This window comes from Meles meles, chromosome 1, assembly GCF_922984935.1.
Source record: "Meles meles chromosome 1, mMelMel3.1 paternal haplotype, whole genome shotgun sequence".
In the NCBI taxonomy this organism is placed as follows: domain Eukaryota; kingdom Metazoa; phylum Chordata; class Mammalia; order Carnivora; family Mustelidae; genus Meles; species Meles meles.
The window spans coordinates 185,160,075-185,184,713 of record NC_060066.1 but is presented as its reverse complement, the minus strand read 5'-3'; the positions used below and the strand labels follow the sequence as shown (position 1 = coordinate 185,184,713).

The 24,639-nt window shown below is 43.9% G+C and overlaps 1 protein-coding gene and 1 pseudogene across 14 annotated transcripts in view; one reads left to right on the top strand and one right to left on the bottom strand.

Moving 5' to 3' along the window:
• Positions 1-24,639, bottom strand: part of SCMH1 (Scm polycomb group protein homolog 1) — a 182,533-nt gene that overhangs the window by 13,722 nt on the left and 144,172 nt on the right. For 13 of the 14 annotated variants that reach the window (XM_046005959.1, XM_046005952.1, XM_046006008.1 and 10 more), the window contains 2 exons: positions 5,681-5,881; positions 3,778-3,969 (listed from right to left, as the gene is read on the bottom strand). In XM_046005959.1, the coding sequence (XP_045861915.1) occupies positions 3,778-3,969; positions 5,681-5,881 (393 nt within the window). The remainder of the gene's footprint in view (positions 1-3,777; positions 3,970-5,680; positions 5,882-24,639) is intronic. The other variant, XM_046006036.1, reaches the window with a different exon arrangement.
• LOC123947260 lies at positions 7,163-23,724 on the top strand (annotated as a pseudogene).

Here is a 24,639-nt window from a genome sequence, read left to right as displayed (position 1 = left end):
CTGGTTTGAAGTTTTGAACTCTGAACTCATCCTGTGAAAGTATGTATCATCACAAATGAGCTGTTTGCTTATTTGCTCCTCTTCTCCACCAGGCTGTAAAGTCTGCACCGAAGGACCGGGACTCCTAGTTTACTGTGGGACCCTCTGTGTGTAAACCAGAGCTTGGTGTCATGCAGTCAATCAATTCTGGGTTGACTGACTGACTGACTGAATAAAGGACTCAATACAGGTTCAATTAATTATGAACATTTGTGTCATCTTAGAACTCTGACCATTCTACCAGGAAACCTGGCATGGGGATGAGGGGGCATCCTAACAGATTTCACTGTTATTTGGCTTTAATCCTGTGAATTTTAGGATTTGGGCGGGAGAACCACTTTATAAGCCCAGAAGACCAGGCTGGCAACCAGAACAACAGGGCTGCGGAACTTACTGCCATGGGCTGAATGGACCCGTTCCTCCTGCAGAGAGGAATGTGGGCAGGTCCCAGGCAGCAGACCTGGAGGGGTGTGCTGGGTGGTCTCAGTTACAGCTGAGAGAAGAGTCCCTGGGACCAGCTAAATGAGCTGTTTCCCTCTCCCGCTGTCAGTTCTGAGGGCCAGAAGGAGCGCGCTCCCCCACAACCCTCAGGGGCCCCTCAGTTGACATGGCTGTGCGGGGAGCTCTGAAGAAGCGACCCTAATCTGACACCGTGTCTCCCAGGAACACTGCTAGACCTCTTCTTTCACCCTGCTTATCGTCCCTCCTGGCTCACAGCACAGGCACGGCACCCTGTACCCCTCTCCCCACAGAGGCACTTTTGGAGCGGGGATGGAGTCGGTTGCGCCTCTGGCTCCCCAGAGGCCAGCACAGCAGCTGGCACGGAGTATCTGACAGCTGGCCTGCACCTTCCAAATGCCCGTGTCATGTCATGGAAGGTAGAAAACAGAGTCTGGAAAACTGCTGCAGATAAAAGGGAAGTAAAGAGAACAACTGCATGTAGTGGATGGTCCTTCACTGGATCTTGGATTAGGGGAAAAACAGCTAAAATGACATTATTGGGACAACTGGGGAAACCTGATAGGAGGACTATATATATCTTAGATTTTATTAAATTTATTTTTAAAAAATTTTTATTCATTTATTTGACAGAGAGAGAGAGGGAGGGATTGACAGTAAGCGCATAAGCAGGGGGAGCATCAAAGGGAGAGGGAGAAGGAGACTCCCTGCTGAGCAGGGAGCCCAATGCGGTGCTCAACCCCAGGACCCTGGGATCACGACCTGAGCCGAAGGCAGAGGCTTAATCAACTGAGCCACCCAGGTGCCCCAATGTTAAATTTCTTGAGTGTGAGAACGTTATTGTGTTCCCTGCTCCTAGGAGATACACAGGAAAGTTTATTAAGGATCGAGTCTCTCATCTGCAGGTAACTCTCAAGTGGTTCAATAAATAAGAACACGCAGAGTTAGAGAACAGGTATAGTAAATATTGCAAAAAGGGAAGTGGTAACTCTGGATGAAGAGTGCATGGCTGCTCACCACTATTTGTACCCCTTTTCTGTAGGGTTGAAGTTTTTCAAAATAAAACACTGGAGGAAAAAAGTCCAATCTCACCTTTGGTGAGGAGGTCTAATGGGCTCTGCCTTTGGTCACTATCTGCTATACCGAAGTGCATGGCCCTGGGGTCCAGGAAATGTGGAGACAAGCTGCAGGGCAGGGGAGAGGGAGGCTCTGTAAGTACCCAGATAAGAGAAGAGGTAGCTCTGGATGACGAACTAGCAGAACTGTGTAGCCGGGCAGAAGGGTGGGAGTGACAGACCCCAGATACAAGAGGCAAAGCAAAAGAGGGCCCTGTGCAGATCAGGCTCTTTGGCAGACGCCGGGGTATGTCATCAGGAAAGCACAGGAATTGATAGATTATCAGAGCTGGAGCAATGGGTCAGGAAGGCAACCAGGCAGGCAGGTGGGAAAGACAGGCTAAGGAGCACAGAGGAGTGAGAAATCTAGGCAAAGCTCTGGCTTGTCTGGGCACAATGAGAACACTCACTTCAGGGAAGCAAACAGAAACTGGGGGGAGGGCAGCCAAATTGCTAGCACCCAGGATAGGACACAGAAGTTGAGAGAGAGTGAGCACAGGAAGGCCCAGAAAGTTGGCTGAATCGGTCTGAAAATGAGGGCAGGTAGAGGGGCTGCCAATGGTGGAATGTGATAACCTGGTCTTTGTCTCTTAGTTGCTGAGGTAAGAGGGTAGAGTGGCTAAAGCTTGCTTCCTCCTATCTGATAGCTGAATCAGAGAGATGCAAGCTGCAACAGAATTCCCAGGAAACCTCAAGCTTCAATTCCAAACTCCCTCCATGACTGCAGGCCCAGTGGGTACAGCCCTGCCGGTCTTGGCACACTGCTACCAGTATGATTCTCTTCGTTCTTAATGCTGCCACTCCACTGAAGAATTCTGGGTTCCTGGGTCTTGGAGAAATCTATCTGTAGACTAGCAGCTAGCCTTAGGGTACACTACCCCCTCTAATGTATCCATTCTTCCAGAAGCTCAGAGAGGCCTCACTTTTATTCCTGAGTGCAGCTCAGAGTTCCTGAAGGCCACCTTCCTTTGTCCCCACTGCCGCCATGCCCAGCCCTGACCCCCCAGTGCAACATGCTAAGAACATATTTTTCTGTCCTCAGATTCTGATATGAGAGCAAGCAGGAGAGCAGGTTACAGAAGTTGCCTCCCAAGAAATGGAGCAGTGAGGGGGACAAAGACACGTCTGCAGGACCAGACCGGTGTGGCCTTCTCAAGGAGTATTTGAAATTCAGGTTATCTTTTTGCCCTGCACCAAGTCATAAGAGCAGTGTTCATGGGGGTGTAGAGGTCTAGATAGTGGCCGCGCGGTGGGGCTGGGTGAGCAGTTACTTCCCCAGGCACGTTCTCGAGAAGTGGCACTTCTAGAAGGAATGAGTTAAGACAATGATAAAAAGACACTGGAGGAGGCAGTGTGGGAATAAGACTCAGAGGGGGCACCCTTCAGACTTTGACTCCCTCACCAATGGGCAGCATGGCCCCAGCACTGAGTGCACCAGCTCTCTGCTCCTCCACCCAGGAAAGGTCCCTGGGACTCATCTTAAGGGCCTTTGCTCCCTCTCTCCACAACCACCTACCTCGCTATGTGTGGGGTTGAGCTCGGCTCCCCTCCCTGTCGTGCTGGGTCCCGGGCTCCAGATGAGAGATGCTTGGTTCCCTTCCCTCCGTACCCCTCTCGGAAGTGCTTAGTCACTGATCTGGCCCCGGCCACGTGGCCGCCGCTTTCCCGCTGTGGGTCAGCTCTGCTAACTGGGAGAGCTATTTTCCAGCTCGGGTCGTGATGGCAGGAACTTGAAATGACTTGCTAGACAGGCAGTGCTGGCGGAGCTAGGGCCACGCGCCAAAGGAAAGAGCAGACGGCCAATCACTGGGGAGCACATTTCTCAATCTGTAGCCTGAGAATAAACCTTCCTGTTGGCAAGGGGGAGCTCCCTCAGGCCTTGGCTGCCGGCTTCACACAGGGAGGGGTGCTGTGACTTCAGGGTGGCTCCACAGGCCGTGTGGGGCTCAGAAAGGGAACTGTGAACCACTGTTTTCTAGGGATAAAAATCCAGAGGACAGAAGGTTAACCCTAGAGAGAGGAGACAAAACCCTGGAGAGAGCAGAGTTGGGAAGAGACTGAGGAGTCCCGTGCTGGCAGGCGTGAGGGCCGGCCCTGGGCCCTGGCTGGCACGGCGACCAGCCCTGTGCCCCGTTCCTAGCCCAGGCCCCATCCCAGCTCCTACCTGGTAGGTACCTGTCGCGGCTGTGGCCGTACTCGGTGGTGGTGAGTGGCAAGTGGGTCTGTGTAAAGGGCTGGTTGCCAAACAGATTGTCACTGCGAAGGTTGTGGCAGAGTTTCTCCAGGAAGCGCAGAACGTAGGTGATGCTGTTGACTGCTGGGAGGTTGAGAGTGTGCTGTTCACGGTCAAACACGGCTGTGGAATTAAGGAAACAGGGCTGAGCACGTCAGCCTGGCAGCGCAGGGCAGCGCAGGGCAGGAGGAGCCCAGCCCACCGCTTGCCTCCGGCTTACCTTGTTACACAAAGCAATCAGTGCCCAGGTTGTGCCTCCCTCCCCTCCCCTCCCTCCCTCAAGGGTTTGATTTTTGCCTCCAATTCCAAAGGGCTTGCTGTAATGGGAGTGGCCAGGCCAGGTCTGTTGCACCGGCGCTCTGAAGTGATTTTACTCAACTTGTGAAAACAACTGTGAACATAACTCTATCTGCTCCATCAGTTGGCTGGGCCTCCTCCAGGAAATCTGCTCATTTCGGGTTTTCTTTCCATGAGAACTGCCCAGGAACAGAGAAGCTAGGCAGACGAGCAGAATACAGCTGTTGCCAGCAATGGGTTAGGTACATGATCTGATCTGTAGGAGGGCACTAGAGTTTTATCAACATTTGGAACCGTTCCACGCTTGGTTTTATTTTACTCCTTATCTATTTCTATTCAAGAATTATCTGTATAATCCATACAAAGCAGAAGGCCTTCGCATTTGTCTCTGAGGGCAGCAAGGACATGGGGAGACAGGCCATTCCCAGGAACCAGTTTTGGGGCAGAAGGAGAACCCTAGAGAAGGTGTGGGCGGCAGCAACTCCACAGAGGCAGCAGAGGAGGCCGGGTCCCTGCAGACTACCGCACAGAAGACTTGGCCTCACAAGGAAAGGCAGGCTTGATCTCCCAGCAGTCCTCAGTCTTCTAGAACAATGCCTTCCATGCCTGCCCTCATCCTCCACACAGCCAACTGCTCCCTTGCCTGGGTTCCCACACCACCTGTACACATTTCTCACATATTAGAACACCTCTCACCTGTCATCTCTCCTCCCCCTCCCCTGGCCAGGGCCTGGCAACAGCCTCTGGCATATAATAAAGGCTCACTGAAGGTGTGCTAACAAAATACAGTTATTTATGGGGTCTTCTATAAGAATGCAGGGACTCCTGGGGTCTTCCGTGTCAGTAGGGCTCCTGCAGTCGGATGCTGCACCTCGTTAGCGGGGAGGGGTGGGAGACCATGCAGTGTGGTGCAGCTGAGACTGAAGGGCTGCAGGTCAAGTCTTCATAGGTTTGGCGGGTAAGGAGTGGGGTTCTGGACTTGGGAACATTGAAACAGAACCAGGGCACAGCAGGAAAAGTGGATATTCTCAGTGGAAACAAAAAACACAGTGCAGTTGAATCAGACAGAGCAGGAGAGACAGAGGGAATGGTGTTTCCCACTCTGCCCTGCGATTCAACTTCCTTGTAACAGGGCTGGAGTAGGACAGGGCAGCTAGAGAGTCCAAGAACATGACAAGAGTCCCGTGGTCCCCCGAGGCCAGGTGGGAGGCTGTGGCAGTCTGGAGAAGCTCCCGTTGCCACAGTGCAGCCCCTCTGGATTCTTCTGGAATGCCTTTACAGCAATACACATCTACTTCCTATATGCAGAGGCTGAGCCGGGAGACAAGGCAGGAGGTATTCTACTTGGCACAGGTGTGCATAAGGCTTAGAGGGGTTCTGGGAGTTGAAAAGGAGGACTCTTGGAGGAATGGAATCCCTTCCCATGTCTCCAGAGCCTACGGGCATGAAGTAGGAATGAGGAGGCCTTGCCAGAAATCAGCCCCTGGAGAAGGCCTGCCCCCCTGGCCAGGAGGCCGCACCAGCCCCAGGGGCTTACCTGAGATCACTTCGCCGCCGTGGCCCTGTTTGAGGAAGCTGAAGACAGTTTTCTGGTGGTACGCACAGTCGATGCAAGCCTGGACGGCCTGCTGCAGCACCACGGAGGCGCGGGCCGGCCCAAAATGGTCGGGGAGCAGCTGGACCTTCTTCTTATCTAAGTGGGGGCCGGGGCTGCCATTCTTGTTCAAATAAATACAAACTGCAGGAGACAAAGAATCAAAGCTGCTTAGAGCGCGCCCGGGATACAGAAGTGACGTAACAGTGCTCTCTTCTGTATCGCACACTCTGTGCTCTGGTCCCTAGCTGGATTCCCAGCTGCCAGGCCAGTGAAACACTATGGGGAGGGGGGCAGAGGGTGGCTGTGTCCAGCTGCAACCAGCCCAAGTTGCATGACCAAAGGCTCTGGGAACACAGCCTGCTGGAAGGACAGCCCAGACCAAAGCCAAGGCACAGAACTTGTACTTTGTCTTCCATGCCCTGAACAGGGCATCTAAACAATTCCCCGGATGTACATCCTTTCATTTTCAGGACTCAGTCACCTCACACATTACTTGGATCTCTCATGTTGTGTTAAGGAGAGGTCGGGTCCATGGCACTGTCAGCCAGAGCGTGCTGGTGTGTCTTTGGCCTTGCACTTAGAATGGTCACACCACAGGTCACCTGCCTTGGTTTCTGTTTTGGGCCTTGGAGTCACTTTGTTATCTTCTTTATTAACACTCAGGCCCAAAGAACGTAGTAAAACAGACCAATACGGCAATGAAGAAAAGTACAGAAAGAGCCTGAGGGGCCCAGTTAGTGTCGTCTGCTTCAGTAGTTCCTCCCGTCATGCCAGCTGGGCGCTCTCCTACTGCAGCCCTCTTCCTGGCACGGGGCTAGGTAGGGAACAGAGGGGGCTCAGGAGTGAGAGGAGGTCTGCCACAGAGCTGCTGCTTCGTTTTCTGGAGAGGACCCATGGCAGCCTGGTCAGCCATGGCATTCTCTCTTCTGATGGGCCTTCCAGGCTCCATTCGAGCAGGGCACTCTGCTTTCTCACACTGCCATGGATCACTAACTGAAAGAAGAACAGGTGGGCAAAAGGTCTTTCTTGCTACTAAAGGCAAAAAAGTTAAGAGCGGGAGCTGTGTCGGCTGGGGACGGACTGCCATCCTCGTCCGTGGGGCCGCGGCTTTAGCCTCTATAAAGTGAGGGTGCTGAGCCACATGCTGTCTGAGACTCCTCACCTCATTCAAAGGGAAAGCAACATGGAGAGAAGGAAATGGAAAATAGTAAGAGAAAGTCAGGATGTGGAAGGTGAGAAAAGGAAAGAGTAGAGGGTAAACAAGATGAACTGAAATACACCTTCAACTCCGTTTTCTCCTAAAACTCTCCAAAATGAGCCAGACAATAAAGGAGTCAGCTTAAAATTTTGGGAGCTAGAGAGAAGATAAGCAAAGTCGCAATTGGCCAAGCAGACCCAAGAAAGCCAAATCCTTAACTAAGAATGGGCAAGGATGAGAAACCAGCTGTGTCATCTAATTCACAAAAGGCCCAAGAATGGGCATTTGCCCCTGGAGGTGGGTGTGAAGGCAGATCTAATGAAAGAAGGACTGGGTGGCCTCTGTTAAGAAATAGCTAGGACTTGGGGCACCTGGGTGGCTCAGCGGGTTATGCCTCTGCCTTCAGCTCGGGTCACGATCTCAGGGTCCTGGGATCGAGCCCTGCATCGGGCTCTTTGCTCAGCGGGGAGCCTGCTTCCCCCCCTTCTCTCTCTGCCTGCCTCTCTGCCTACTTGTGATCTATCAAATAAATAAATAAAGTCTTTAAAATAAAAAAAAAGAAATAGCTAGGACTTGCATGTCATGGTATGACTCCTTCACTGAAAACAAAACAAGTAAAAATGTAGGAACTCAAGGAGCTAAGAAGAGTAATGAAAATAAACAGAGACCTAGATCTATGAAAACAGTGTTTGTAGCCATAAGAATGTTCATAGCAGCTTAGTCGTAACAGCCTAAAACTAGAATCACCCCAAATGTCCATCAACAAGAGGACACATATACAAATTATGGTATATTCATTTATGGAAATAGCAGAGCGGTACTAAAGAGTGAACTATTGATAGCGTGCTTCTCAAAACGTTAATTTTAGTGGAAGAAACCAGATACAAAAGGTACATATGGTATAATTCCATTCATATATTAAGTTCAAGAACAGGAAAATCCAATCTCCAGGGATAGAAATCAAAATAAAGTTAGGAGAGAAGACTGACCATAAGGAGGCATGATGTAACTTCTAGGGGTGGTAGAAATGACTTTTATCTTGACTTGGGTTGTGTTTACATGGTGCTTACACAGATTAAAACTCATCTAATCATACATTAAGATATGTACATTTCACTGCATGTAAATTTTACTTAGTTAAAACACATGAAAAGGAATAAATAAAACCAGTCCAGTGATGACTATAAAAAAGAAATTCTACATGGATGAAAGGGTGAAATATAAAAGGCAATCTATAAAACCTTTATTTTCTTTAAAGACTTATTTGAAAGAGACAGGATGGGAGTGAATGAGCATGAGTTGGGGGAAGGGGCAGAGGGAGAGAGAATCTCTAGCAGATTCCCCCTGGCAGGGAGCCTGACTTTTGTGGGGCTCGATCCCATGACTCCAAGATCATGACCTTGGAGGCAGACTACTGACTGAGCCACCCAGACATCCCTGAACTATAAAACCTTCAGAAGACCGTGGCAGTTTAAAAACGTGGCTCCCCCCGCCAACAACAACAACAACAACAATAAAATAAATTAATAAATAAAGACATGGCTCCCAAACCCCTGACAACTCTTCCATCAAACTCTGTGACACTTGACCAACAGACTATGTAGAAATGACACTGTGCCAGTTTCTGGGCCCAGGTTTAACTAAGAAGCTGACAGTTTCCATGCCCTCCTTCTTGAGACATTCACTCTCAGAACCCAACTACCATGTGTGAAGAGGCAAAGCCACCCTGTGGAGAGGTCTATGAGGAGAGAAATCAACAGCCAAAACCCACTTGTCAGCCATACGGTATAAGGGGGTCCTCCATTCCTAGTCAAGCCTCAGCTGACACAGCATGGAAAAGACGCAAGTGACTGCCACCTAACCCACATTGTTGTTTTAAGCCATGAAGTTTGGTGGTGATTTGCCATGGAGCAAAAGATTACTGGAAAGGGTTGTGGTGCCAGAAAAAGCATGCTGCATTAACAAAAGCCCAATATACATGGCACTGGCTTTGGGACTGGGGAAGCAGGAAGAAGCAATAAAGGCCCCAGAAAGGGTATGAGTGAAAGCATAAAGGGGCTTGAAGAGAAGCCTGTAAAAGGTTGGGGGGTCAAAGGATTCTTTTCATTTTGTACCATCTCTATCCCCATTAGTCTGCCCTGACAATGCTTCCACCAGAATGATTCTCTTAGAAATGTGAGAATGGACACCTACAGGTTTTGGGGAGGCTGCCAGTGAGAGCTTAAGGCAAGTGGGAAAACCTTATTGGAAGATGGAGGACAGGAGACACTTGCTAGGTAGTGAGTTGGAGTCTGACAACATAACCTGGAACCAGGAAGTAAATGTAGATGGAGGACTCAGAGAAAAAGCTAGAGATTTCCAGACAAAGTAATGAAAGTGCCAGGTGGCTTCTGACTGCCTATGATAAAAAATGCAAAATGAGAGAGGTAAGCTTAAAAAAAAAACATTAAAAATAAAAAAGCCCAGGACTCAAGAGTCTATGTGTGCTTCTCATTTCCAGTCCTTCCAGAAGACAAACAGTTCTGAATTAAGAAAGGGTCAAATCCAGAATGGGGCAATAAAATATTTAAAGGGGCCAGAATGATTAAGACTATGCTTCATACTCTTTCTGACCAAAAGGCCCTTTAAGAATCTGAAGGGCCAGTTTTTTTTTTTTTTAAGATTTTATTTATTTATTTGGCAGAGAGAGATCACAAGTAGGCAGAGAGGCAGGCAGAGAGAGAGAGAGAGAGAGGGAAGCAGGCTCCCTGCTGAGCAGAGAGCCTGATGCGGGACTCGATCCCAGGACCCTGAGATCATGACCTGAGCCGAAGGCAGTGGCTTAACCCACTGAGCCACCCAGGCGCCCTGAAGGGCCAGTTTTGCAGATTCTTTCCCTTAAGTTTAAGAATCTTAAGTGCATTGTCTCATAGCAGCCATATAGGCAGACTGAAGTAGAGAAGGGCTTATCTTCAAAAGATTTGAGGTGTGGCTTTTGTCTAATGAAGGAAATCTCAACAATATTCATAGAAAACCCCTCAAGTTTCTAAGAGAATCATTCTGGTGGGAGTACTGCCAGCTCAGACTAAAAGGGACAGAAATGGTATTAAATGAAAAGAATCCTTTAAGACCCAAACCTTTCAAAGATGGGATGAAGACCAAGAAAGCAATCTCAGTTTTCCTACAGAAAAGGAAGGATGATTCAGAAAACAAAACCAAGACCCATGGAAAACCACCCCAGGAAAGCAGTACTGGATCTAGTTAAGGAACTGGCAATATGTGCCCAGCTGGATTTCAGAATTTCTATAGACCAGCGACTGCTCCCTTTTAAACGAGTGTTTATCTCTAAGTTATCCGATGCCTGTCCCACCATTGTACGCTGGGTCTGGGGGAAGTAGGCAGTGTTTTTTGTTAGTTCACAGACCTTCAAATTGAGAAGAATTATACTCAAGGAGCTATTACACTTGAGAATCTGCGCCCGAGAGGTTTCATTTGCTCCTGGATCTGATTTAGATGATGCGATCCTAGGATCAAGAGTTATAAGGGGATGGAACTTTAATGTAGAATCTTGCAAGAAGAATAAATTTCCCAAGTAGGAAAAATGTAAATAATTTATGTCCAGGGAGTAGAGTGAAGTGGTTTATAAAATGGTCCATAATTCTTTGACCCTCTTCTCACAGAGGAGTAGGGTCTGTTTTCTTGCATCTGAGCTCTGTGACTGCTTAATGAGTAGAATATGGTGAAAATGATGCTATGCTAATTTTGGGGCTTAAGTCTTATGAAAATGGAAGTTTCCACTCCCTGTCTCTTGGGACACTTGCTCTTGGAATGCAGCAACCATGGTGTGAGGAAGCCCAAGCTACCCTTTGGAGAGCCCAACAGCCAGCACCAATTTTGCTACCATGTGAATGAATCTTGGAATTGGATCCTCCAGCCCCAACTGAGCCACCCCAAATGATGCCACGTGGGAGAGAGAAGAACTGTCTTAATGTTAAAATTAACAGTTGAATATATTGATATTACCCTTTTTGGCATATAAAAGATTATATACCTTTTCTTTTATAGTTTATGCTTTTGTCTTATTTAAAAAATTCTTCCTAATCTTAAGGTTGTAAAGATATTTATAACTGTCATGTTTCAGCTTTGTACTGCAGCCATGAAATCAAAGGTTATAAACAAAACAAAACATCAGAGAAGGGTTCAGTATTTAAGGAACTTGGAAATGGCCACTCCATCCTAATAACGAGTGAGAAGCTGAACAAATGGAAAGATTAACAATCCTTTTTAGATCCATCAGAGAAGTGAGGTCACAGAATAAACTGCCGCCACCCAAGTTTGGAGAGATAGATGAATACTGAAAACCACATTTTACTAAGCAGAAACCCATAAGCATAAATCTCCACAGTAACCAGTGCCAGGGTAGGAAAATCTAAACAGCAATTGATGAATTGCTGCAAGTTTAGTGTGGACAATTCTGAGAGTTAGAGACTCCAGGGGGACGTAGGCATGGAGGAGGGGCGTCCCACACGTTGTCAGTTACCTTCAGGAGCTCAGCCTATGTTCTCATAGTGAACCCTGGAGAAAAATCCCCTCATGCCTCCAACAGCGAGTGCAGGAAAGGAACCATTTAAAAACAAGCCGGAGTGTTCTACTCTTCTTAACAAGGCCTGACCTCAGGAAAAAGTGTTTTACCACAGCTATTTTACCAAATCCTGCCAGGATTTGATCAGAGCCCAATCTATCTGGGAGAAGAGAAATATCCAATTCTAGCCCCCTCCAGCCATCCTGTCCTACCTAAGGGCAGGGAGGATAAGAAATACTGGTGAAGTTCACCAGCCCCCACCAAAAGACTGAGACTTAATCATAGGATTACAGAATATTTTTCCTCCCCCAGCACCTTACCATCACATTACTAAAGGCCTATTTATAACAAATCCATTTACCTAGTATATCTCATCTGGCTATCAAGAGGAAAATTACAAGGTATACTAAAAAGCAAAAACTGCAGTTTTAAGAGACAGACTTAAGCACACACATAAGAGTGTGTGTGAGACACACTAAAGCACACTAAAGACAAGACTAAAGCACACACATAAGAAACTAGCCTTAGACTGGAAAGCATAAGAACTTGATTCAGACATGGCAGAGATGTGGAATTACTAGCCTGGGAGTTTAGAACTATGATTAATATGCTAAGGGCTCTAAAGTAGACATACAACATGTGCAATGTAAGCAGACAGATGGAAATTCTAAGAGAGAATAAAAAAGAAATGCTCGAGATCAAAAACACTGTAATAGAAATGAACACCTTTGATGGACTCATTAGTAGGCTCATTAGTGGACATGGCTGAGAAAAGAATCACTGACCTTGATGATATCTTAATAGAAATTTCCCAAACTGAAAAGCAAGGCAAACATGACTGAAACAAATGCTAAAAGACTATCTAGGAACTGTGGGAACACTACACACAGCAGGAATACCAGGAGAAGAAAGCAAGGAACAAAAATTTTTGAAGACACAATGACAGAGAATTTCTCTAAATTAATATCAGACACCAAACCACAGATCTTAGGAAGATCAGAGAGCACCAAGTAACCCCCTACAACTAGGTATATTACATAAAAATACAGAAAATCAAAAACAAAGAAAAAATCTTGAAAGAAATCAGAGGCAAAAGCTCCCTTACCTACATAGGTGCAACACTAAAAACGACATCTTTAGAAGCCATGCAAGCAGGAAGAGGCTGGAGTGAAATACTTAAAATGTTGAAGGAAAACACCTATTAACCTAGAATTCTGTACCTTGCAAAAATTATCCTTCAGGGGCGCCTGGGTGGCTCTGTGGGTTAAAGCCTCTGCCTTCAGCTCAGGTCATGATCCCAGTGTCCTGGGATCGAGTCCTGCATTGGGCTCTCTGCTCAGCAGGGAGCCTGCTTCCTCCTCTCTCTCTCTCTCTCTGCCTGCCTCTCTGCCTCCTTGTGGTCTCTGTCAAATAAATAAATAAAATCTTAAGAAAAAAAATTATCCTTCAAAAGTGAAGGAGAAATAAAGACTTTCTCAGACCAAAAAAAAAAAAGTTTGTTGCTAGTAGATTACGTTGCAAGCAAGGTTCAAGAAATTCCTTGGAGAGAAGGAAAATAATATAGATCAGAAACTAAAATCTACCTAAAGAAAGGAAGAGCACTAGAGAAGAACAGATGAAAGCAAAACAGAAACTTAATTTTCTTATTCTTAACTGATCTAACAGATAACATTTTTTTCAAAATAAAAATAACAGCAATGTATTTGATTGTGTATGCTTATGGATATATACACATGCTTATTTACACTTCTATGTAAAAGAAATGAATAACAGCAATCATACAAGGGATGGTGAGGAGGAATTAGGATTACTTGTTATTTTATCTGTGAAGTGACACAGTGATTTTCAAAGTAGATTTCGGTTAGTCATAAATGTATACTATAAACTCTAAGGTAATCGCTAAAAAATAAAAAAGAAGTACAACATATGCTAAAAAAGGAGAAAAACTATAATCAAAAAATACTCAGCTGAAACCACCAAAGGCAGAGAAAAAGTAGAAGACAAAAATAGGCACAAACAATAAAGGCAACAAATAGAAGACTGAACAAATATGGTAGATATTTATCTAACTATATCAATAATCACTTTAAATATCAATCATCTAAATATACCAATTAAAAGACAGATTTCGGGGCGCCTGGGTGGCTCAGTGGGTTAAGCCGTTGCCTTCAGCTCAGGTCATGATCTTAGGGTCCTGGGATCGAGTCCCACATTGGGCTCTCTGCTTAGCGGGGAGCCTGCTTCCTCCTCTCTCTCTGCCTGCCTCTCTGCCTACTTGTGATCTCTCTCTCTGTCAAATAAATAAATAAAATCTTTAAAATAAAAAAAAAAAGACAGATTTCTCAGGTACCTGGGTGGCTCATTTAGTTAAGTGTCTGCCTTCAGCTGGGGTCATGATCCCAAGGTCCTTGGATCAAGTCCTGCATAATGCATAATTCTCCCTCTTACTCTGCCCCCTAATCAATTTCTTACTTGCTCTGCTCTCTCCCTCAAGTCAAATAATCAATCATCTTAAAAAAAAAAAAAAGAGAGAGATTCTGAAAGTAGATCAAAAAACAAGACCCAACTACATGTTGCCTACAAGAAACCCACTTTAAATATGAAGAAACATATAGACAAGGAGTAAAGGGGTAGAGAAAGTCACTGCAGATAAAGAGGGGCATTACATAATGATATAGAGGTCATTTACCTAAGAAGACATATCAATTCTTACCATGTATGCACCTAACAACAGACCATCAAAATATGAGAGGTAAAAATGAACAGAACTCCAAGAATAAACAGATGGATCCACTATTATAATTGGAGACTTCACCATCCCTCTCTCAGAAATGGACAGATCCAGCAGGCAGAAATCAGTAAGGATGTGGTTGAGTACAACAGTATCATCAATCAATTCGATATAATTGATATCTACAGGTTATATCACTCAACAACAGCAGAACACACAGTCTTCTCAAGCTCATATGAAACATTTATGAAGACAAACCACATACTGGGCTATAAAACATACCTTAACAAATTTATAGGGAATAGAAATCACACAGTGTTTGCTCTTAGTCCACAATGGAACTAAATTAAAAAATCAGTAACAGAAAGGTAGGTGGAAAATCCCCCAATACTTAGAGGTTATACAACATATTTATAAATAACACATAGGCCAAAGAACAAATATCCAGAGAAATTTAAATATATTTTTAACTAAATGAAAATAAAAATACAATTTATCAAAATTTCTGGGATGCAGCAAAAGCCATGGATAGAGGGAAGTATATAGCATTGAATGTAACATATTAGACAAGAAGAAAGATCTGAAGTCAATAATCTAAGCTTCTACTTTAGGAAGAAAGAGCCAATTCAATCTAAAGTAAGCATAAGAAAAAACATAATAAAAATTAGAGCAGAAATCAATGAAACTGAAAACAAGTCAACAGAAGAAAAAAAATATCAATGAAACCAAAATTTGGTTCTTTGAAACAATGAACATTAATAAACCTTTAGACAGGCTAAATTTTTGAAAAAGATGACACAAATTACCAATACCAGAAATAAACGGGAGCACACCACTATGGATCCATGGTCATTAAAAAGATAACACAGGAATACTATGACGAATTCTAGGCCCACAGATTTGTAATCTAGATGAAACGGACCAATCCATAAAATCTACAATCTGTCAAAACTCATACAAGAAGAAAAATATAATCTGAATAGGCCTATATCTATTAAAGAAATTGAATCAAGAATTCATAATCTTCTAAAATAGAAAGCACCAGATTCAGATGGATTCACTGGTGAATTCTACTAAGCATTTAAGAAATAAATTTTACCAATAAACTGTTTAGAAACTCTTTTATTTTTTATTTTTAAAGATTTTATTTATTTATCTGACACACAGAGAGAGATCACAAGTAGGCAGAGAGGCAGGCAGAGAGAGAGGAGGAAGCAGGCTTCCTGCTGAGCAGAGAGCCCGATGCGGGGCTCGATCCCAGGACCCTGAGATCATGACCTCAGCCGAAGGCAGCAGCTTAACCCACTGAGGCACCCAGGCGCCCCTAGAAACTCTTTTAGAAAACAGAAGCAGAGAGAATACTTCTTTTTTTTTTTTTAAAGATTTTATTTATTTATTTGACAGATCATAAGTAGGCAGAGAGGCAGGCAGAGAGAGTGAGAGGGAAGCAGGCTCCCTGCCGAGCAGAGAGCCCGATGCGGGACTCGATCCCAGGACCCTGAGATCATGACCTGAGCCGAAGGCAGCGGCTTAAACCACTGAGCCACCCAGGCGCCCTGAGAGAATACTTCTTAACTCATTCTAGGAGGCTGGCATTATCCTAATACCAAAACCAGACAAAAACATTACAAGAAAACTACAGACCAATCAATGTCTCTCATAAACATAGATGCAAAAATTCTCAACAAAATACTAGCAAATCAAATCCAACAATATATAAAAAGAATTATACACTATAATCAAATGAGATTTATTCCAGGTATGCAAGGCTGGTTCAAAACATTTAAAAATCAATTAATGCAATCTGTCACATGAGCAGGCTAAAGAAAAACTATGACATAATCATATTAATAAATGCAGAAAAAACATCTAACAAAATCCAAGACCCATTCATGATAAAAACTCTCAGCAAATGAGGAATAGAGGGGAAACTTCCTCAGCTTGATAAATATCTAGAAAAAAACTTCAGGTAACATCACACTTAACGGTAGGAAACTAGAAGCTTTCCCACTAAGATCAGGAACAAAGTAAGCATGTTTCCTCTCACCACAACTTTTCCTTTTTTTTTTTTTTTTAAAAGATTTATTTATTTATTTATGACAGAGAGAGTGAGCAGGGGTGGGGGAGAGTTGGGAGGGGGGCAAGAAAGAATCTCAAGCAGATCCCAGGCTGAATGCGGAGCCTCATGCAGGGCTTGATCTCATGGCCCTGAGATCATAACCTAAGCTGAAACCAAGAGTTGGATGCTTAACTGACTGAGCCACCCAAGCATATCACCACAACTTTCCATCATTATACTAGAAGTCTTGACTAATGTAATAAGATAAGAAAAGGAAATAAAACATATACAGATTGGGAAGGAAGAAATAAAACACTCATTGTTCACAGATGACACAAATGTCTATGTAGAGAATGTGAAAAAATTGACAAAAAAAATTCCTGGAACTAATAAGCAATTACAGTAAGGCTGCAAGATACAAGGTTAACATAGAAAAGTCAATTGCTTTCCTATATAACAGTAAGAAATGGGTGAAATCTGAAATTAAAAACACAATACTATTTACATTAGTACTTCCGAAGATGAAACACTTAGGTATAACTGTAACAAAGTATGTACAGGACTTATATAAGGAGAACTACAACACTGATGAATGAAATAATAATTAAAAAAAAACCTCTTAACATACAGACTTTTAACTATAGAGAACAGACTGAGTTTGGTTCCGGGGGGTGGGGGGTGGGGAGATGGGTTAAGTAAGTGATGGGGATTAAACAGTACACTTATGATAAAATAAAATAAAACAAAATAAAAAGAAAGAGAAAACTAAATAAATGGAGAGACAGCTCATGCTCATGGACAGGAAGACTCAATATTGTCAAGATGTCAGTTTTTTCCAACTTGATCTACAGATTCAATTCAATTTCAATCTCCCAGCAAGTTATTTTGTGGCTACTGACAAACTGAGTGTAAAGTTTATATAGAGAGGCAAAAAAAAACCCACTCTGAAGAGTCAACACAATATTGAAGGAGAAGAACAAGTCTGGAGGACTGATCCTACCCAACTTCAAGACTCACTACAAAGCTGCAGTAATCAAGAGAGTATGAAAGAACAGACAAATCAATGGCACAGATAGAAAGCTGAGAAGCATTCCCACACTGACATAGCTAACTGATCTCTGACAAAGGAATAAAGACAAAACAGTAGAGAAAAACATAGTCATTTCAAAAGTGGTGCTGAAACAACTGGACAGCCACATGCAAAGAAAAAAAAAAGGGGGGGGGGATCTAGACACAGCTCTTACACCCTTCACAAAAATCAACTCAAAATAATTCACAGACCTAAATGTAAAATTCAAAACTGTAAGACTCCTAGAAAATAAAATAGGAGAAAAACAAGATGACCTTGGGTTGGCAATGACTTTTTATTTTTTATTTCTTTAAAGACTTTATTTATTTGACAGAGAAAAAGAGAGCACAAGTAGGCAAAGTGGCAGACAGATGGAAAGGTAGAAGCAGGCTCTCTGCTGAGCAGGGAGCCCAACATGGGCTCTATCCCAGGACCCTGGGATCATGACTTGAGCCAAAGGCAGCCACTTAATCTACTGAGCAGCCACCCAGGTGCCCCTGGGAATGAATTTTTAGATACAACACCAAAGGCACGATGCATGGAAGAAATAATTGGTAAGCTGGACTCATTAGAATTAAAATGTTCTGTTCTATGAAAGACACAATCCATATAATAAGAAGAAAAGCCAAAGAGTGGGAGGAAATATCTGTAAAAGGCACACATGATAAAGAACTATTTTCTAAAATATACAAAGAATTGAAAAAAACTCAACAGTAAGAAAATAACAACCTAGTTAAAAACTGGGCCAATTCTGTTAAATAGATACCTTGCCAAGGAGGATACACAAATAGCAAATAAGCACATGACAAGATGCTTTTTCCTGTATGTCATTACGGATATGCAGATTAAAACAATGAAATACCACTACCCACCTATTAGAATGGCCAAAATCCAGAACATGAACACCATCAAATGCTGGTGAGGATGTGGAAAAAGGAACTCTCATTCATTGCTGGTGGGAGTGCAAAATGGTAATAGCCACTTTAGAAGAGAGTTTGGCAGTACCTTAAAAACCTAAACATGCTCCTACCATACAACCCAGCAATCTCATTCCTTGGTATTTACCCAAAGGAATTTAAAATTTATGTTCACACAAAAACTACACATGGGTGTTTATAGCCGTTTTATTCATGATTACCCAAACTTGGAAGGAACCAAGATGTCCTTCAGTAGGTGAATAGATAAACTGTGGTATAGCCAGACAATGGTATATCATTGAGCCCTAAAAAGAAATGAGCATGAAAAAGACAAGAAGAAAATTTAAATGCATACCACTAAGTAAAAAGGCCAATGTGAAAAGGCTACATACTGCATGGTTTCAACTAAATAACATTCTGGAAAAGGCCAAATTAAAGAGATAGTAAAAAGATGAGTGGTTGCCAGGAGTTAGGAGGCAAGGACAGATGAACACAAATTTTAGGGCAGTAATTTTTAGGGCAGTTAAGCTATTTTGTATTATCCTCTAATGGTGGATACATATCATTGTACATTTGTGAAAACCCAGAGAATGTACAACCCCAAGAGAGAATCCTAATGTAAACTATGGACCTTGGGCACCAATGATGTTTCAATGGAGGTTCATTACTTGAAACAAACATACTTCCTACTCTGGTGGGGGATATTGATGATGGAGAAGCCTATGCATGTGCAGAGGCAGGGGTATATGGAAAATCTCTGGACCTTCTGCTCGATTTTGCTGTGAACCTAAAAAAACAGTCTAGTAAAAAAATTCAGAAAACATAAAAGAGCTCTTCACAACAGACGCAAATATCCAAGAGTGGGGAAGTACAGTATAAGCCTTTCCTAAATGTATGTAAAATTCTTTAATGCTGATCATTGTGCAGGGCTGGTTTTCCACCAAACATTCTTTGGGAAATGCCACTGGAGTAATGAATAATGATACTTTAAAAGTAAGATGCTAGACATGAGAAGCTCAATACAAAGTTTGGAAGACAGACTTAAGAAAGTTTTGAAGAGGGGCGCCTGGGTGGCTCAGTGGATTAAGCCGCTGCCTTCGGCTCAGGTCATGATCTCAGGGTCCTGGGATCGAGCCCCGCATCGGGCTCTCTGCTCTGCAGGGAGCCTGCTTCCTCCTCTCTCTCTGCCTGCCTCTCTGCCTACTTGTGATCTCTCTGTCAAATAAATAAACTCTTAAAAAAAAAACAACAACAACAACAAAAAAGAAAGTTTTGAAGAAAGTTGAACAAAAAGTCCACAAGAATAGGGAGAAGAATAAAGAGGCTTAAGAATATAACAGGATGAGTTCAAGAGGTTCAGCATCTGAATAATGAGTGCCAGAAGGAGTGCAGAGAGACAAAGAAGTGGGAGAAAATCACTGATGAAAGAATTTTTTAAAAACTTCAAGAAACTAAAGAATGGACGGGAATGTACAGGGTCCCGTATGGCAGTGTCTCATCCTAGGTAAGACTGCAGAACAGCAGGGATGAAGAGAAGCTTCAGAGAAAACAAACAGGAGGCACCTGGGTGGCTCCGTCAGTTGAGCCTCCAGCCTCGGCTTGGGTCATGATCTCAGGGTCCTGGAATCAAGCCTGGTATGGGGCTCTCTGCTCAGTGGGGAGGCTGCTTCTCCCTCTTCCTCTGCCCTCCCCCATCCCCGTTCATGTTATCTCTCTTTCTCTCTCTCGCTCAAATAAATAAATAAAATCTTAAAAAAAAAACCAAAACAGCACAAAAACCCAAACAGGTTTCATATAAAATTAAACATGAAATCTAAGATTTACATGGGAAGATAAAGACAGGGGAAGGAGCAAACTGGGAATAATACAAAAGGGAGGTGAAGAAGATGTCAAGAACTCAGAAGGCTTTGGAAGACTTCTTTTTGAGAGTTTGAAATGGATAGGATATATATTGTGCTTGAACAGAGATGTACATAGTAGTAACAGAGCTTAAGTTGAATTATTAAGTACTAGCAAAATTAACACATAAAGAAATCAACAAGATTTACTCTGAAAACAAAATGTGCAACAAAGGAAAAGTAATCATAATACACTACTTGGCTCAACTGAAAATGGCATTCTATAAATTTCAATGACAAAATACTAAATTTTACTCTAATCAAAATGGTATTAAGATAGGGAAGTATATGTGAGTGGGTAAGGGACAAGGAGATTAATAAGAGTTAAATCTTCAACTTCAAAAGTAGGCTGTCAGTTAAAAAATGCCTGAAGCATAAAAACAATACACATAAAATGTAAGCATAAAAACGTATGGAGGTAAATAAGACAATCGGTTGAATTAAAAGTGACTGCATGTGGTGAGAAGTAAATGACAGGGGAAAAGGGAGCCAGTTTGTTTTGTCTTTGGCGTCATAATTCTTAAAAACCTGTCGTTCCTTTAAATTATGAGGATGTGGGGCGCCTGGGTGGCTCAGTGGGTTAAGCCTCTGCCTTCAGCTTAGGTCATGATCTCAGGATCCTGGGATTGGGACCCGCGTCGGGCTCTCTGCTAGGCAGGAAGCCTGCTTCCTCCTCTCTCTCTCTCTCTCTCTCTCTGCCTGCCTCTCTGCCTACTTGTGATCTCTGTCAAATAAATAAAATCTTTTAAAAAAGATTAAATAAATAAATTATGAGGATGTATATAACTCTGATAAAAAATAAAACTAACTCTTAAAAAGTATTGTGCAGATAAAAAAATGCAAGAGAGGTATAAAGGATACAGTGTGGCATGCAGCTTTCAATCCATGATAACTTTTCCTGTTACCATTTGAAGGGTCTGTAAAAGGCAACTTCAACTAATCCTTCCATTGCATTAAGTGTGGAAACTGAGGCTCAGAAAGGGAAGTGAGATCAAGGTCACAAAGAATGAGCCAAGGCCCAGGCAGAGGATGGCCACACAATAAAAAGTCAATAAAACTGCCACAGTCTGGCCAGGAGCAGGAAATAGAGACACGAAGTAAGTTTCCACTTTTCTTAGGCTCTGAGATTCAGGCTGAGGGAGGGATACCAGCTCAGTGGCTGCCAGACATAAATGGGATGTACAACATTTAAATGGAATGGTGTGGCACAGTCATGAAGCCCCCACTGCTGTGGGTCTTCCAGGTACTGCTGAAAAGGCACACGGGCACCTTAGTGGTATCTAGAATGATGTGGGAAACTGAGCAAACAGGCATCTAGGGGGCATGCCATGAAGTGGGAAGACAGACAGAATATACCTATCAAGGTGTCTATTTGTTTTTTTCTTCCTCACACACAGAGCTTTGGGGCAAAGGCCATTGTTCATTAATCTAATGACATTCTGGGACTAAGCAAACCCAGGAATTGGCTGGAGCTAGATGGAGATGATGTACCTGGAAATCATGTAGTAGGACCCTTACTAGAGCTGACATGAATACCACAGGCAGGCTATATGTGGTCTTTCATGGGTTATGTGGAGAAGACACTAGAGTTGGCCTTCCCTTCAAGCTCTAGCGTTCTAGAATTTGGGTGGAAACATACTTAAGTCCTATGGAAAAGATTATGCTAACTTCCCTGGGAAGTTACCTTCCCAGTTACCTTCAACTTCTCTAAAAAAGGTGGAGGACCTGCAGAGTAATCAGAGTAAGGTTTCACACATGTATCTCTACTTTTCACATAAGAAATGAGCACTGTTCCTTCTAGTACTCCCCTGGGGAGACTGTGTATCTATTCCAGTGGTATAGCCCTTTTCAAGTTATCTTCCCAGATGGCTGGTTTATGAAATGGAAGCAGATATGCATGGCCCCGGTTGACTACCTGCCCACTGCAGCCACCACATTGTACCTTGAATCACATGTTCACTGGTTGGTCTCCAAAATCAAGTTCACTCTCATAGTAATAAGGTTTGCCACCACCGATGATGTTAAAAAAAAAAAAAAAAATCAGCCAGGGCTTTGTTTGGGATTTTATAGGTTAGTTTTTGCTCTCATCAATCTCCAGCTATAGAGGTCCTGAAAAGAAGGTAGCACTCACTGGGAACTAATGGTAACTCTGGATTTCAGTTTTACTGGATGTTCTCTCCAGCTTTCAACACACCTTGCTGAATCCCATTCTAAAATGTCAGCCAGCACTCTGCACTTTACTGTCCCATGACTTCTTCAGGAATGATTTTCTAGAAGTTGTGAATTTCTTGAAAAGTTTAACATTGAAGAGTAAAGATGAAAAAATGGAATTCTTCCCATTTCAGCTGCTGGTGAGAGGACTTAATAGCACCATGGTCAGTGCCTCTCCTGCTTATCAGTTGCTGTGTGCAGGGCCAGTAGCCTTTAAGAGTTTTCTTCCTCATCTGCTTGTTCCCTTGAAAACAATGCACAGGGAGAAACCCAGAAGCCCCTCGCCTGCTTTCGCTGGCCCTGTTCTGGTCACGTGCCGCTCGAGTGGTTTGAGGTTCACAGCGAGCACACGCGGAAGGTGCTGCTGTCTCACCCCCAGGCCTCCCTGGAGCACTTCACACAGGAGCGGCTGAAGAAAGTCACCTTGCCTCAGCCATCACCCGGCCAGCACGGTACCAGCGGTTCCCTTGTACTGGTTACTCTTCACAGCCTAGGAGCGCTGAGCTCTCTCCTCCGACCAGAGGCGATGGTGGGAGGAGAAAGAACCAGCAGCTTCGAATGCACTGCCTCAAGTTCTACAGAAACTACGGACCCTTCCTCAGAAGGTGATTTTTCTCGACTTGGTAAATTTCCCATGAATGGAATCTCGTATGTAAAAGGGACCTCAGAAGACAGTGAAAACTTCCCATTAAGGTCTAAAAAGGCTGAAGAGCGACCTTACTAGCCAAAAGAGCCTGTAACCAAACCGTCAATGTACCTATTTGTCCTACAGAAGCCTGCGCTGCTGTCAAGTCCCCGCTCACTAACTGATGCCGAGGAAGAGACGTGGGATGAAAGCCCAGCAGCTAAAATTCTGAGATAAACCTGGAGGTGGAAGCACGGCTGTAAGACCTGTTACCTCAGGGGAGCAAAAGGCCATTCCTACTCTGCTTCCACTCACTGAAGAGTCCAAGCCTTTGAAATCAAGCCTATCTCTAAAGACCAGTCTTGTACAAAGTGGGGATGAGCCAGACCAAACCAAGCCATCAAAAGTGTCACAAGGAAGGAGGCTTAAGGTTCCATTAGAACTGGGTTTAGGAGAGTTTACCAGTTCAAGTAAAAAAGAAGCCACTACAAGATCCTAACTTGGACTGGCTTGTTGATATAATCTCAGAAATGAAGCCTGTAGCAACTATTTTAATTTTACCTGAACTGAGGGCAGAGATGATGGTTCCCAAGGATGATGTTTCACCACTGATGCAGTTTTCCTCAAAATTTGCTGCAGCAGAAACTACTGAGGGAGAGTCTGAAGGCTGGGAAGGGGAAGGGGGGCCCTGAGCTAGGAAGACAATGACTGGTGACAATGGGGTGCAGTTACACTATAGGAAAAAGGACTCCTTTAAGGAAAAAAACCACATCAAATGAATACCTCAAAAGTTGGCTCTGTAGACAAAAGCCCTAGAGCGTCCTGTTCTTGCCACAGCAGGAGCTCTTTCCCCAGTCTGCACTAACTGAAGTGTGTGCCCTTGAGTGCTGGCCGGGAGTCCCCGGCGGTGAAGAGGCTCACAGCTCTGGTTTCTCGAAGAGCTGTGTGCCTTTGACTGAGAGCTCTGTGAAACTCAAGTGGCTGTGGAAAGGCTGAATTCCCCCCAGGAAAGAAAGAAAAGAAACACAAAAAGCCAAGCTGATTAGCTTAATTTTGTGCCACTTCTTTAACAGTCAGAAGAGTAAGTTCTACTTTGAAATAGGACTTACAGAAAAAATTCTAGCTATAAAGTATCTCAATGATTTTAAATTGCTAAGGTCTTCCTAGGCAGCTTATTGGTTTACAGTTGTGCTGTCTGAGTGAACAGCCCTGTGCGAAGGTTCTTAAGGAGAAATAACTCTGACAATCTGTTTCCTAAATATCCGGTAAAGACTATTTTCACGAGAAAAAGAAAATCAGAGCAGTTGCACACGTATTTGAGTGGTGGCAGGATTATTGTGATGCTGGAAGGATTCTGGAAGGGATCAGTAAAAAGGGAGCACCCAGAACTGGAAAGGAGGCATATTAATACAAACTGGGGGATGGAGGTTCCTGGTGCTGGCCCCACCTCCACCCCACCCCCATGCCCCAGTTCCCCAACTCTGAGTTCATAGGACATCTACCCAAGTTCCTTCCATTGTTTTGAAATTATGAAGGTTTCTCTGAAACTATTTCAAATGCCAGAGATAAAACATTTGTTTAAAGATTGGATTTAGGTTTACAAATGGGTGGGTTTGGGGGGGTTGCTAAC